Here is a 14335-nt window from a genome sequence, read left to right as displayed (position 1 = left end):
CGAGAAGAAGAGCGACGAGACGTGACTTCGTCTTGTTCGTCTTTTTGTTTGGTAGTCTAGCTTCACTATGGCGAAAAATTAATTATTTTCTTTCCAGCCAACTAATTTGTTTTTTACATAAATGTTTAACCCTCCTGTTGTTCAAATTTTAGCAAAACTTCTAATGTTTGGGCTAAACTTGACCCGTTACTAAATAGTTTAATATATGCTTTATTTTTTTTAACATAAATTGTATTTAATAGATTCATTTCTATGAAAACTAATATTTTGTAGAACATAAATTGTGTGTATATTTAGTAAAAAATAAAAGTAGTAATGCAAATAATATATTTATTTGAGAACAGTTTTACAAGTTTTTCACATATTAATAGTAAAAAACACTCATTAGATCAGTTTTACATAAACACTGTGTGTACTGTATGTGCATTTATATACTTGTCAGACTCTTTTATCCAAAGTGACTAAAATTAACTTCAAGTCAACAAGTATAAAAAAAGTCAAAAGGTAGGTTTTAAGGTTTAAAAATACAATTAGCATATTTTTCAGTGATGTCAAAGTAGCATTGGTGTCAATTTACATAATAGTAGGGTTAACTAAAACTGTTTAGGTGAGTTCTTGTCATATCAAATAGTTTGTAGACAGTTCATCATGGAATAAAATACGTCTATGGTTTCTATGTAGCTACTAATCTTCTGCATTTAAGTTAGATTAATTTAGTGCAGGTCTTCAACTTTTTTGTGAGAAAGGGCTACCACAATGGATAAAAAATCTGGAGGGCTACTTTTTGATATAGTCTACTTAAAACATTTGTGTTTTACTTGTTGATTTTATTTCATTTTACTTGTTGATATGTTTAAGTATTGTTTAAAATGTTAACGTATGTAAACCAAGCCAAGCTAATATAAAAAATATGTACAATATGTACAATTGAGGCTATTAATATAATGTGCTTTTGGCACCACGTTGGAGACCCCTGATTTAGTAGATGCTGTTACCCAAAGCAATTTACAACTGATAAAATGAAACAAAGAGCAATAGAACTAAAATAAATATATATATTTTTGTCAATAAATTGCAGATATCCTTTGTAACGTTATAATAGTTGAAATGGGCATAACGTTTATCTCATGTCCTCTGAGACAAATATCCTGCAAAAAAAGGTGCTAAAGGTACATCATAGCGATGCTTTAGGAACCTTTATTTTCAAAAGTGTGTATAGATGGTTTCATTGGACGCACGTGCGCTGATGCGATACACGTCTGGATCCGAACTTTACTTCCGGTTTCTATTGTTTAAATGGTCTGACTTATTGCTAAACTGATCTCTTGAACAAATGCCTTGTTAAAAATAACAAATGTTTTGGTTAGGTAATCTATGTGTTGTTTTTTTGCGTGTTATGTAAATAAACTATGTTTAAAGAACTTTGTTGTTATTTATTCTTAGCGGAGTTTACCGGAAGTTACGTGCGGACCACAGCAGCCGCTTTTTTATGTTGTTACTGCTGAAACCGTCTATACAACAAAGATACACATACACCTCACACATTATTTGCATTTATGCATTTTGCAGATACTTTATTTCAATGTGACTTACACTGCATTTAAAGCGATAGTTCACCCAAAAATGAAAATTCTGTCATCATTTACTGACCCGTAAAAATCTCTTTGTTCTGATGAACACGAAGGAAGCTATTGAGATATTGAGGAATGTTTGTAACCAAACTGTTTGTCAGCCTTATTCACTTCCATAGTAGGAAAAAGAATACTATGAAAGTGAATTGGGCTCATGAACGGTTTAGATACCTACATACAGTCCTCAATCTATCTTTGTGTTAATCAGAACAAAGAAATGTATACATGTTTGTAACAACATGAGAGTGAGTAAATGATGACAGATTTTTCATTTTTGGGTCCCTTTAAGATGGGATTGAACCAATGCTAGCACAATGATCTACCAATAGAAATTATGAGTGCAGTGTAATGCCAGACAAAAAATGTACTATTTTTCTGTGACTTTAGATGTGCTTAAACAAATTTGGATATTTCATTAATCCCCATATGCATCCAGACACACACACGGGGCTTATTCCAGCAGGGTGGCCCAAATAGATTTACCTAATTGCTGGGGAGGACCCCCATCGCTCGACTCATTGTCACTGTAACGACCCCCGATCCTTAAGACTCAGTTATCTGATAACAGACATACTAATGAAACACATTAACATACAGCTCATTAAGCTTTAAACAAATTCCCTCTCAAATACCTGCCAATGTCCTGCACACACAAAAGCACAAAATACACATTTCACTGTAGAACCTGAATAATGGCAACAAATGAACTCAATTACATAACACATAACAATAACAACAGCGAAAATGACCTATTGCTACATTTATGCGATAGTCAGGCCTTCAGGTGCTAAATAAGCAAACAGGAATCTCTACCTGAAGCAGAGAATCAGATAAAGAAAACAGACCCTTCAAGATAATGACAGAATCTAAAGATGGATCTTGTAAACAGTATCTAAATGCTTAACTCAGCTATTTGACTAGTATCATGTCACATATCTCATACCTGCACTCGGTCAGTGTGAGCTCTGCCAGGTTTGGGCATGTCAAGAAAGTTGTACAAAATGACATAGACGTTTGCCTGATTCTACAGATACTTTATGCATTAGCTTGGATGGTTAAGGAAAGTGGTAATAGTGTGCATAAAAGTAAGTTTAATGCATGTGTACATTTTTAAATGGGTTTCAAAGTGTGAAATCATTTAAATATTTTGCATGATCATACCTGCAATATTACGTGAAAATTAGGTGTGAATGACGATGTTTCAGATGAAACCTGAAACTGGAACCCATTCCCTCTCGCTCTTACCTTTCCTCTCTTTCACTTTCAATCTCTATTTCCTTCTCTTTCATTAGTCTCTTTTTTTATTTCCATAATTCTACCACGAATTCCACCAAATGGTGTTACATACCAGTTATTTTGTTTTCAGATAATACATTTACCATCTGGAGCACATGCACACACACACACACAACGTTCCTCATGGTCACAGTCTCCGAGATGCATGTAATCCTAAAGTAGCTAGTTAAAGTTAATGACTCAGTCATATTCAATAAGCCCGCCATGTCACACCCTCAATGAGACAGGCTTTGTTGACCTCATGCTAATGTGTTAGTTCTCAGACAATAGCAATTTACTGTCTTTTGTATTAAGACTAATCTTTGTTAATAGCCTGACACAATCAGGTCTGCCCAGCTGCATCGGTTGAACAAGATTTCTGTGAACGACCGTGTGTGTTGTTTTTGGGGATAAAGCTAGAGAGAGGTAAAATCTGAATGGGGGTGAAATGTGTTTCAATAGAAGGAGCAAGGTAAAGGCCACAGACTGATGAGGAGAAGAACACACACTACAGACAAAGCTATTGTTATATACATAGCTCTTGTATAATCATACAAGAATTTAGGTGGAATACAGACATAATATAAATAGCTTTAAGGTTTAGCGAATAGTCAATAAGAATCACATTAATGTCACTAAAGACAATAAAATAAATGGTGGTGATGCATAAGGCAGAGCATCAGATATGTGCATTAAATGATTTGTTCCTAACAGCATGTGTCATAAAAATAGATCTTTTGGTTATTAACTCTTAACAGAAAAAAAACTTTTTTATACAAACTCTGGGTTTGACGTCAACAGGCTATGCAGTCCAATCCAGCAAGATAAACAACAAGGTAAAATACACAGGCTCCATTAAATTCAAGTCATACAGTGTTGCATGTTAACCATAATTTGTTTTGTGCTGACAAGAGCATAAAGTTTGTGATACATATACCAATATGCATGCAAATGATGCATGCAATTTTTTGTGCCTGGCCACAGTTCCTGATAATAACACACTTTAATTTTTTGGATGCAAACAAATAGTAATAGTAAATGAATGCAATAAAGAAAGTGTTTCATGAGTTGTAGTTGGTAACTAATGACCGTGTGTGCTTAGATGTCTTGATAATGAATTGACCTCCCCGTCACAGATAAAGTAAACAGAGACGGACAAGCAAAGTCTGTAACCTTTAACCTTTCTCTCTCACACACACTCACATGCACGGCTCCATCCGTCTCCAGACGTGAATAGGTGTGCTATTTGTATATCTTCAGCAATGTAGCCTACAAACTGTGTGTGGATGTATATTTTTATTAAAAATGTGGCATGCAATACCAACATAAAGACATGTGTCCAAAACCGCATACTGTAACAGTACATACAGTACATACTGCATTAAAAGAAGTATTTCCTTCTTGACCATTAAATGTACGAGTGTAGTATGCATGCATGTTAAACTATCTACAGTATGGAGCACCAATGACTAATCATGAAGGTGTTGTGAATCAAGTACCTTTTAACCATTTAGGAATACTTTTTTTGGTACACTTAAAAGGGTTTTTTTTCAGTATTTTTAATCTCTTAATTTACTTTGGCAGCTCTTCAGCTCCTCACTTTGTAGGATAGAAAGTGTCCATCTGATGCATCTGAGTATTTCTTGCATACTGAGGGTTTGGTGATACTTATTTTGCATACTAATTTGATTCCCAAATAAACACTTAATAAAATGTATTGCACTGTAAATCCCTTCATGTAAATCCAAAGATGTAGTGTAAATGTACTTTTCTTTATACAGTAAGTAAAGTTTTTTAGTTAATGTATCCACTTACTCTCACTTTAAAAACTGACAGAGTTTTTGATCTAATTAAAGTTTCACTGACTGACTTCATCACTGCTTGTCATATATCTTTTATAAAGTAATTAGCAGCGCAAACACACAAATAAACAACCCTGCCCATCACCAAACTCCTCTCCAACTTTACATACAGATAACAGTGCGTCGATAAGAGGAGGAGTCGTGAAGGGGGCCGGGGGGAGGGACAGGGGCCACACAGATAAATCGCGACTCCAAACAATAACCTCAGATCATATGCCTTCGAGTTGCACTACTCACCTCTAGGATCAATTTCTTACCAAAGGATTTAAACCAACGCAATTATGTATTCATTCGTGTTCCGCGCGCTCTTGCTGTGGGTCTCTGTTGTTTTTCCCTTCTCTTTTGCGCTATCGGGAGAATATTGTCACGGCTGGACGGATTCCTTCAACACTTGGCACCGGGGATTTCAGTGTCCAGAGCGCTTTGACGGCCAGGACGCGCGCTACTGCTGCGGTACCTGCGCGCTCAGGTATTGCTGCACCTATGCGGAGGCGCGCCTCGATCAGAGCACGTGCGAGACGGACTCCGAGTCTGAAAACACGAACGATATAAGGATGATGACAGAAAGTGGTGAGTATTTTTTTTTAAATATATCCATTTAATCAGTTTTATGCGAATTACTTTGAATACGGCATAATCCCATTGCATCCCTGCTGAAAAATCTTTTAAAGGGATAGTTCACCCAAAAATTCTGTCATAATTTTCTCACTCTCATGTTGTTACAAAATTGTATGATTTTCTTTTTTTCTGATTAACACGAATGAAGATATTTGGAGGAATGTTTGTGACCAAACCAATTATGAGCCCCATGCATTATAGGCTACTATGGAAATAAATGGGTCCCATGAACGCTTTGGTTACAAACATTCCTCAGAATATCTTCCTTTGTGTTCATGAAAATAAGATACAAATATACAGGTTTGTAACAACATGATGGTGAGTAAATAATAATACATTTCGTATTTGGGTGAACTATCCATTAATGGTTTCCAGTGCAAATAACGTTATTAACCATCAGCTGTTTACCATTTAATACAAAATTACTTTATATGTAGTTGTGTTTTGTTGGGGTAGCCTACTGGTTCCCATCTACCAGATTACATTTATCCAACAGAACCCAACACATTACCAGTACAGAGACCACAATAATAACCATTAAAACATCACATATTTCTGTATGTTTCTATTGTTATAGGAAATTATTGATGGATGTACTAAAACTTACAAAGACAAGTGAATATAAACTCTTGTAGTGTTATCTTAAATTGTATAGTTCTGTCTAATTTTAAATCTCTCATTTATCTTCCTTTCCAGTTCCAACCTATCTCCCTTTTGTGATTGTGGTGAGCGCGTTTCTGTCATTCGTACTGGTCGGGTCAGTCGTGTCTATCTGCTGCTGTCAGTGTGTTAAACCCAAAGCGAGTGATCGGCCGACCGGACCGTCTGCTGTTCAGACCAGCCTGTTGGAGTCGGGTGGACCTTCTGTGGACAGCTCGACCCCGTCCCGCACCTCCACTTCAGGCTCTTCCACTGCAAACGCTCGCCCTCCACCATCTGAGCTCAGCGTGAACGTCTATGGAAAGTCATTTCCCACTTCTCAGTCACAGCAGTATGGTCCTCCACTCCCCCAGGGGGCGCCACAGTTCTACCAGCCCTACATGAACTATGGTTTTCCTCCTGAACGCAGCATGTTGGTGGCCCCCGCGTTCCTGGACAGCCGTCAGGTTTTCGGGCAGCCTTTTCCTCAGGCCCCTATGCACACAGAACCCATATATCCAACAGTCACCATCTGATGATGCATATAACTTTTTACGAAATCAAATGGGATAATAGGGTGGTCGGGGGATGTCTCAGGGATATGTTGTTTGCTACCTTGGGTGGCTTTTACAGACAGTATGAATGTGCATTTAAAATGGAGAGTGCATAAAGAACTTTATATGATTTATATGTACTCGTGTACACGATTGACATCATGCGTTTTACTCATGGTGTATTACTGCTTCTCATAGGAGTGTATTTGCATGAACAGATTGTGATGTTATTTATAACAGATCAGAGAATAAATTTATTTTCTTAGGCACCTGTTGGTCTCACTTCTCATTCTTACAAAAATAATACGAGCTTTGTATGCCATATTACACATTCAGTTGAATAAAATAAGCAAAATACTTCCTCTTTATAGGTCTAACAAAAAACTCACTTAACACTGGTTTTAAGTTTTTTGAGTTTAAGGATGTCCTGACTCTTGAACAGTAAGTGCTGATCTGAATCTGAGAGCTTCTTTGTCCTGCAAAGCGCTTTGGGTTTTTCTTTACAGTACATTGTGATTGTAAAGCTCTCCAGCCGTTACAGCTGTTTGTGTGTGTGGCTGAGCAGGTTTTGTGCGTATGTGAATGGTTTTGTGATTGTGTGTGTGGAAGCAGCAGGAGGCGAGGGGACAATAGATGCAGATCTCCTCACGCCCCTGAGAGTGGGATTAGAGCAGGTAAAGAGGGGTGTGTGCAGAGATCAAACTTTGGATGGCCCAGCTGGAGTTTAAGCAGATGCATATGAGGTCATAAATGAGCTTCAGATGAACCAACTTTGTTTCGGCCCAAATCCTGTTATGATGTAAAAATGTCATTTGAAACACCAAAAGCCAATGTCTGTTTAAATTTCCTCAGGTACCTTGTTTTAAATACAATCGTTTTAAAGGGATAGTTCACTAAAAATGAAAATTAGCCCTTTTTTTTTACCTTAAAGCCGTAGATATATATGACTTTTTCTTTCGGCCAAACAGAGAGTTATATGAATTAATATCCTGCACTGTAAAAAAAACCTCTTTGCTGCCTTAAATATTTTTGTTTAATCAACTCAGATATACAAGTCATTTCAACTTACTATTATTTATCTTGACTTGAAATATGTCAACTTCATTTTATAAGTTGTAGAAACTCATCTCTTGTCAAGATAACTAATTAAACAAAAAATATTACAGTGTGGTTATTTTCAGCTTTATAATGGCATTGGATAGTGCCCCATTTTTAAAGCTCCAAAAAGTGCATCCATTCCAAAAAGTTTTTAAATGTTTCCTAAGGTGAAGCAATAGGTTTTTGTTATGTTGGGTCAGAGGTCACCAACTCTCTGGGGAACACGCATACTGGCGTAGTTAAAAAAGTTTGAAACATAAATGAAGAACTCAGATGCAAAACCCTCTAAGTGCATCTGACATGTTGTCTTGTAAATTAGTATTTTTTTATCAGACTCTTATGTTTAGGTTCAGTAATTTCACTTAAATACTATTACTGAATAATTCTGAATAAATGTAAAAGGCTTAAAAATTCAGTCAATATCCTAATATTTTCGGTAAACCTCTTTTAGGCAGATAAAAAACTTGCACATTAACACTCACTGTCGTACATCCAATTCTTCACTGAAAAAAACAAACTTTTTGGTTTAGTTAAATACTAGATATTTAGATAATAAATTTAATATTAGATTAAAGCAACACCAAAGATTTTTTTACCTTAAATTAACGTTTCCAAAAAAGTTTCAGTCGTTCATCCACTCGAAACAGGGTGAACGGCACTTTCACATTCGCTTTGCAGCCCTCTATCGGCCAAAACCGCACTAAAGAAGTTTCCAACCGTCGGGTCGCGGTTCTGTAGTTTGAGTGAAAACTACAAAAACTCGCTTTACGGCAAGTTACAATCCAATCAGAGCCAGCTTTGCTGCAGTAGGCTAAATTATTTACTACAGTGGTAATGGACAATTCCGCTTCCAACCTGTAGGGGGAGCAAAGAGCAAAAACTCTTTAGTGTTGCTTTAACCCTCATAATTTTTACATAGTTATATTAACATTTATTGAGAACTATAATAATTCAATTTTAATCAAAAACTTTAGCACGTTCAAGTCAAAAATCTAAGTTCAATCTTAAGCGTATAAAATGCATTAACCTAAAAAACATTCAAGTAAAATGAACTTAAATTTATTTGCACATGTTATAAGGAATATCCACAATCCTTTGCGCCTGCCTGGATATTTTGATTTAAGCTATTAAGAACTGATAAAAACTTTAACTTAAATATTTGTTAATAAAGGTTTAAGCTCTTATTATTGATTTTGTTTTGTTGTAAATGATAATTTTGACATTTTATTGCATTTCTCTCCACAGTGCTGACAATGGATGTCAAATACACAGTTGTGTGCATTTCTGTGTAGAATCAAGTTAATTCAATGACTGACTTATAGTCAGTCATGAATTTTGTTTTATAATGCCATTTATAACACTAAGAGTATAGGCATACTATGTTAATAGTTCAATGTCAAAATTCAAAAAGTAATAGACTTTTTCTAAACGATTAAAATAATTAAGTGACATTTACTTAATTATTTAACAAATCTCTTTCATGCAAAAAAGCAGTAAATTTTAATAAAAAAAATGTTGTGCAAATTGTTACGAAAAGTTAGTTTTTCTGTGTTTTTCAATGCATTTATTGCACTACACATTTCACTAGAAAGAAAAATTGTTGTGGTTATTAGCGGATTCTGTCCTGCGGCCAGGATTAAGCATATTTGAAGCGAAAGTATTTGAGGAATATGTACCGAGAGCATTTCATCCTCAAATGTTTGCTTTCAAGACATAATTGTATGAGAAAACTTATGGCTTAAGGGTAAGATATGTGGAAATTTTATTTATTATTATTTTGGGGTGAACTATACCTTTAACTTTCATAAAGACAGATAAAAGATCTGAAAGTAGTATTTTTTCTCAAATGTGCAATGTTTTATCTTAACATTTTTGTTTGTAGTTTTTTTTAATAATAAACGAGACAGAGACACTATTAAAAACTACATTATATGACCAAGTAATGTTTTACCAGAATCCTAATCATTATAGGCCTTAAAAAAGATATAATGTGCATAAACCGACTGTTTTGGGTTAAAAACAACTATACAGATATACAAATAAACTATACATACTGCACTGGAGATTTATTGATTACCATAAAAAATAATACATTTAACCTAAATTGTAAATGAAATGACTTCCAATTAAAGTCAAAGCTATCCCAGTCATTTTTATTTGGTGAATTTCTGCCAACATGCCCATTTTGAAAACTGAAGCAACTGAAAAAAAATACTCTTTGTGTTAAACAACACTGTAAACAGAGCACATTTAATCTAGATTACTTGAGGGTTTCTCTTGGAGTGTATATCGCCCCCTTTCAGTATGCAAAGCAAAACAATGTAAAACCACATACTGGTAAAGAGATTAGCAAAACCAGAATGATAATTGCATTGTTAGGGGTCATGGGTGAAAGGTCAGATAACACGTACATTTCAACCACTGACAACTAGTGACAGAAAATAATCAATCAGATCACATGACCAACTGAAAGACACTATTGTAAGAATGAATCATGACAAGAGTTCCACAGTTTATTAGTTTCACAGGTTTTAATTATATAAAAAAACTGAATCTCAGAAAAGATGAGACATAAACACAATGATTCAATACCAAAGAATCTAACATTAATGTTCCTTCACTCATATCTCAGGACTTTCAGCTTTGCCAAAATAACAGCTTACACAACTGAATGATGCTTTAACAAAAACTCTCAATCAACTTTTTGTACATCTAAAGGGCAGTTCACACAGAACATATTCTTGCGTTATTATTTTGTTTGCGAGTGCTATTTTCATAGTAAGGTAATGTAGTAGACACATGTTTTGGTCATGCATCGTTTCATCTTGCACCATTTGCAACATGCTTTTAAGACAAGCAAGTTAAAAACCCAAGCATCATTTTCCATTCCATTGCGAACGCAAGAAAACGTTACGCGTGAATGGTCCTTAAGACGATACAGAACACTGAGGTGGTCAGGAACAGGCCATGGTTACACAACACAAGAAAAACTATTTGCACTTTGATCATGAGAAACAACACTGAATAGCATTAAATCGTGAAAATCATACCATTATTAATAAAAAAATATTAAAGATCAGTTTAAGCATTAACTGAATACCGTACAAACTGCTCTATCGACTAAAGCCATCAGACAATTTAGTTCAAACTAATGCACTATAATTAAACCCCACAGAGAATGGTACGCTTCGATATTTCTAAACCAGCATCCATTTCAACTACGTACTAAATACAGACACAGTACAAACACAATACCAAAGTTTCACTTATATAAAAATGAAATGAAAAATTGAGATCCACTGAAGCAGGAAGACTAACTACAGGATGAGTATCACTATGAAAGGTCAAGTTATTAGACTGCAGATTGGTCTATTTGATCAGAACGTGTGTGTTTATTTGTTAATTTGCAGATACTGGCATCCAGTATTTTGGTGACTGGCCTCCTTTGAGCTTGTGTTTAGTAAAGTTCAAACGTGAATGTGTGTGTTTATGCAGATAAATATGCGAGTAAACTGCTCTCTGTTGGGGTCGCATGTATGTTATTCCTACATTGGGTTTTGGAGCTGCGCGTGTGTTTGTTACTCGTCTGGTTTTCTCTTGGGTTTTTTGGGATTGCGCGAGCGACTTTTGGCTTTGCACAGAGGACAGATCGGTGCATTCCGATGGATTTGTTGATGGCAGGACAGACAAGCCTGAAACATAGACAACCAATTACATCAATATACTGCCTCTTTAACATTATGCTGTATTTGTTCATTTGATTCAAAACACAACTACATAATTGTGCAGGAAACACTAGTACTGATGGAGGAAATGTGAAAAGCCCAGCTGAAGAAATTTATTTATGATTTACTATTTTCAACATAACACCATATATAACTTTGTATCTTTAAAGGGACACTCCACTTTTTTTAAAAATATGCTATTTTCCAGATCCCCTAAAGTTAAACATTTCATTTTTACCATTTTTGAATCCATTCAGCTGATCTCTGGGTCTGGCGGTACCCCTTTTAGCATAGCTTAGCATAATTCATTGAATCTAATTAGACTATAAGCATCTCGCTAAAAAATAACCAAAGAGTTTCCATATTTTTCCCATTCAAAACCCGACTCCTCTGTAGTTACACCGTGCACTAAGACAGACATAAATCCAAAAGCTGCAATTTTCTAGGCCGATATGGCCAGGACTGATATGGCTAGGACTATACTCTCATTCTGGCGCAACAATCAAGGACTTTGCTGCTGCAACATGGCTACAGCAGGCGCAGTGATACTCTGCACTGCCCGAAAATAGTCCCCTTGGTAACTTTCAATAGCAGGGGACTATTTTCAGGCGCTGCGTAATATCATTGCGCCTGCTGCAGCCATGTTACGGCAGCAAAGTCCTTGATTATTACACCAGAATAAGAGTATAGTTCCTAGCCATATCGGACTAGAAAATCACAACTTTTAATTTTCTGTCGGCCTTAGTACACGATGTAACCACAGAAGAGTCAAGTTTTAAATAGGAAAAATATCTAAACTCTTTGGTCATTTTTGAGCGCGATGCGAATGGTCTAATCAGAATCAATGAATTATGTTAAGCTATGCTAAAAGTGGTAACACCAGACCCGTAAATCAGCTGAATGGATTCCAAAACGGTAAAAATCAAATGTTAACTCTATGGGAGCTGGAAAATGAGCATATTTTCTAAAAAGGTGGAATGTCCCTTTAATATTGACTGAGTAAGATCATATTAAAGAGGTCTGAATTTGTACATGTGTGTAGAAGTGGAGTGAATCCAAATACAGACACACACAGATGAGTAATGTAAAAGTGTTAGTGTAAAGCACCTTCATAGGTGGAGGCTGCTGACGGAAGGTCGCTGTCTGCCTGGCGTCCTGTTTCCGTGCAGCCTGAAGCTGCTGGGCTGCAGCCGCCGCAGCTGCAAGGGATTCTGGGATGGGAGGCTCCTGGGGTTCCGTCTGCCACTCTGCCTTTTGCTTTTCAAAGTAGCTAAATAAGTAAAATAGAGTACACAGACAAACACGGTAAGCAATGAAACACCCACCAATGCACCGATACACAAACAAAAACACAATCTCGGTCTCTCTCACAACTCTCTGACTCAGCATTAAGAATTATTCGGCTGCAATCGCGCACTCCTACATTGCAATGACTCATTTTGAGGAGTTCCCCAAATTGAACACACAGTAACATTGTTACTAACTCCAAAGACAGCTTCTCTTCTTCCTGGCTGAGGTCAGGGAGTCTCTGTAAGCCGAGGGTCATCCTCAGGGCATCCACGTGTTCTTTTAGGGGTTTGTATTCATCGTGGAGACGTCTGGTTGACTCCAGCAGTTTGTTCAAGTCACTCTCAGACTGTTTGATTGTGTTTTCCATCTGGAGGAAGAAATAAAGAGTCTCCATAAATCACATTGGTGGTAACCTACTAGTTAAGGATCTGACCCAGTAACACTGCAGAATTCCTGTACTCTCTTATACGAATACTCAGATGGATTAATAGATGGACGGTGTTATGTTTGGTGGTTTATCTACATACCACGTTAATATCAGCATGTATGAGTCGCAGCTCCTCCACGTGAGCCATTTTCTCCTGCAGCAAAAGATCCATCTCCTGCTTGTACTCTCTGAGATGTTTCTCCTCCGATTCCAGAGCTTCAAACTCACTCCTGAGTCGAGATTTGATCTTCTCCATCTGAACAGTTTTATTTCTACACAAGCACACAATACATTTAGTCAGTGCATGAAAGATATGACAGCGTAATGCTTATGATCTGGTGCACGTGTTGCCAATGAATAACATATAGCGTGTGTGAACGTAAACGATTAAAACTATACAATGTTTTATGTTTGAGGGCTGTTTAAACGCTTTGTCACAGTGTTAACTGTTATGTGGGAAATGAAACGTTTGCTCTGCATCACAATAGGATGCTTTTGCACACTTTTCCGCAATAAAATGACGATGTGATCGTAGATTTGTCATAAGAACTGAAGTTAATGCAGATTTAGGTTGCCGTTTCGGTGGATATCTGCGCGGGTTTTTATTTTTATTAAATTATCCTTTTAAATTAGCAACACCACGGACACGATGTCAAACAATAATGTTTCCGCGCATCATTTTCAGATAAAATATATGTGGTAATCCTGGATGTTTAATGAAACGAATGATTAAAGTTACATCTACCGGTTTCCATTGTAAAAAATAACCAGATGTTTAGCACAGGCTAGCATCGCTTTCATATCAAGTACAGTTTTTCTTACCGTATTTCTTTGATGTTTTCCAGCTTGCACATTATTTCTTGCTCCTCCGACATGGTGGATTGTGAACCTGTAGGACTTTTGTGGGAAAAATAAGGAGAGTCGCGGATATCACTCTCATAAAAAAGACAATGGAAATGCTAAGCAGCTGTAGACAACAGCAACGCGCCGTAGACTACATTTCCCAAAAGCCACCGCGATCCTTAAAGGGCCAGTGACTGTAATAACGCGCGCGTCTGTTATATTCAGAGTTAACAGGTTGTTATAAATGATGTACAATATGATAACTACTCAGCACACAGACGTTATAACAGTGTAGTTATAATAGTCGGTTATTTTGTCCAGCGCGTTCATCTCTTCCCGTTAACGCCGATATATTTTTCACCCCCGGTTGCTG

The 14335-nt window shown here is 36.5% G+C and overlaps 2 protein-coding genes across 2 annotated transcripts; one reads left to right on the top strand and one right to left on the bottom strand.

The window, feature by feature from the left end:
• Positions 1-4462: 4462 nt before the first annotated feature.
• Positions 4463-6848, top strand: shisa2a (shisa family member 2a). Its single transcript, XM_055197962.2, has 2 exons — positions 4463-5338; positions 6083-6848. Exons 1-2 carry the CDS (start codon positions 5050-5052, stop codon positions 6559-6561), a joined length of 768 nt encoding a protein of 255 aa, XP_055053937.2. The 5' UTR covers positions 4463-5049; the 3' UTR covers positions 6562-6848.
• A 3328-nt stretch (positions 6849-10176) lies between these two features.
• zc4h2 (zinc finger, C4H2 domain containing) lies at positions 10177-14074 on the bottom strand. Its single transcript, XM_055198842.2, has 5 exons — positions 13942-14074; positions 13220-13391; positions 12887-13059; positions 12510-12672; positions 10177-11369 (listed from the first exon to the last, which is right to left on the bottom strand). Exons 1-5 carry the CDS (start codon positions 13992-13994, stop codon positions 11256-11258), a joined length of 675 nt encoding a protein of 224 aa, XP_055054817.1. The 5' UTR covers positions 13995-14074; the 3' UTR covers positions 10177-11255.
• Positions 14075-14335: the final 261 nt, after the last annotated feature.

The sequence above is a fragment of the Misgurnus anguillicaudatus genome, chromosome 22, assembly GCF_027580225.2.
Source record: "Misgurnus anguillicaudatus chromosome 22, ASM2758022v2, whole genome shotgun sequence".
NCBI classification, from domain to species: domain Eukaryota; kingdom Metazoa; phylum Chordata; class Actinopteri; order Cypriniformes; family Cobitidae; genus Misgurnus; species Misgurnus anguillicaudatus.
This window is presented reverse-complemented; position numbering and strand designations above follow the sequence as displayed.